Source organism: Grammomys surdaster, unplaced genomic scaffold (genome assembly GCF_004785775.1).
Source record: "Grammomys surdaster isolate TR1022 unplaced genomic scaffold, NIH_TR_1.0 241, whole genome shotgun sequence".
NCBI classification, from domain to species: domain Eukaryota; kingdom Metazoa; phylum Chordata; class Mammalia; order Rodentia; family Muridae; genus Grammomys; species Grammomys surdaster.
The window spans coordinates 3,945,481-3,946,178 of NW_021604686.1; the positions used below are offsets into that span (position 1 = coordinate 3,945,481).

Genomic DNA, 698 nt, shown 5'->3' on the forward strand with positions numbered 1-698 from the left:
CCCCCCCCGCCCCAGCTCAGCCGACTCCCTCTCTGATTGGTCACCGTTATCTCATTATGCAAATCACTTGCGTAGACTCGCCCTGCTAGCTGTCTGACGTCACTAAGCTCGGGGGCTGGGGCTCGGGGCTGGGCTTGGCGCGCTAGGGCGGGAGCCAGGAGAGCTCTGACGGGGGACTCCAGCCGGACCCCGGCGCCCCGCCCTCGACCACGCCCATTCCGCCCCGCCCCGCCCTGAGCTCGCGGCTGGGCCCCGCCCCCTGGGCAGCCCCCCGTCCTCACAGGCGGGCCCCGCCCCCTCCCCCAGGCCCTCGCCAGCAGTCCAGGGAAGGGACGGCGGGACAGGCGGGACGCTCGGGAGAGCGGACGGGGCGGGGACATGGCCTCGGCTCCCGGAGGGTCTGCGCCGCCCGCCGGCCCCGGCCCGCGCTTGGCTTTCAGCACCGCGGACAGCGGCGTCGGCATGAGCGGGCTGAACCCAGGTCCCGCGGTGCCCATGAAGGACCACGACGCCATCAAGCTCTTCGTGGGGCAGATCCCGCGGGGCTTGGACGAGCAGGACCTCAAGCCGCTGTTCGAGGAGTTCGGCCGCATCTACGAGCTGACGGTGCTGAAGGACCGGCTCACCGGCCTCCACAAAGGTGCGCGGGGTCAGCCCAGCCCAGCCCAGCCCAGCCCAGCCCAGCCCAGCCCAGCCCA

The 698-nt window shown here is 72.8% G+C and overlaps 1 protein-coding gene across 4 annotated transcripts in view; it reads left to right on the top strand.

The window, feature by feature from the left end:
• The first annotated feature begins 343 nt into the window (after positions 1 to 343).
• The window catches only part of Celf6 (CUGBP Elav-like family member 6), a 30,057-nt gene continuing 29,702 nt past the window's right edge, over positions 344 to 698 (top strand). For 3 of the 4 annotated variants that reach the window (XM_028774471.1, XM_028774468.1, XM_028774472.1), the window contains exon 1: positions 379 to 640. In XM_028774471.1, coding sequence (XP_028630304.1) covers positions 379 to 640 — 262 coding nt within the window. Of the gene's footprint in view, positions 641 to 698 lie in introns of all 4 variants that reach the window. The other variant, XM_028774470.1, reaches the window with a different exon arrangement.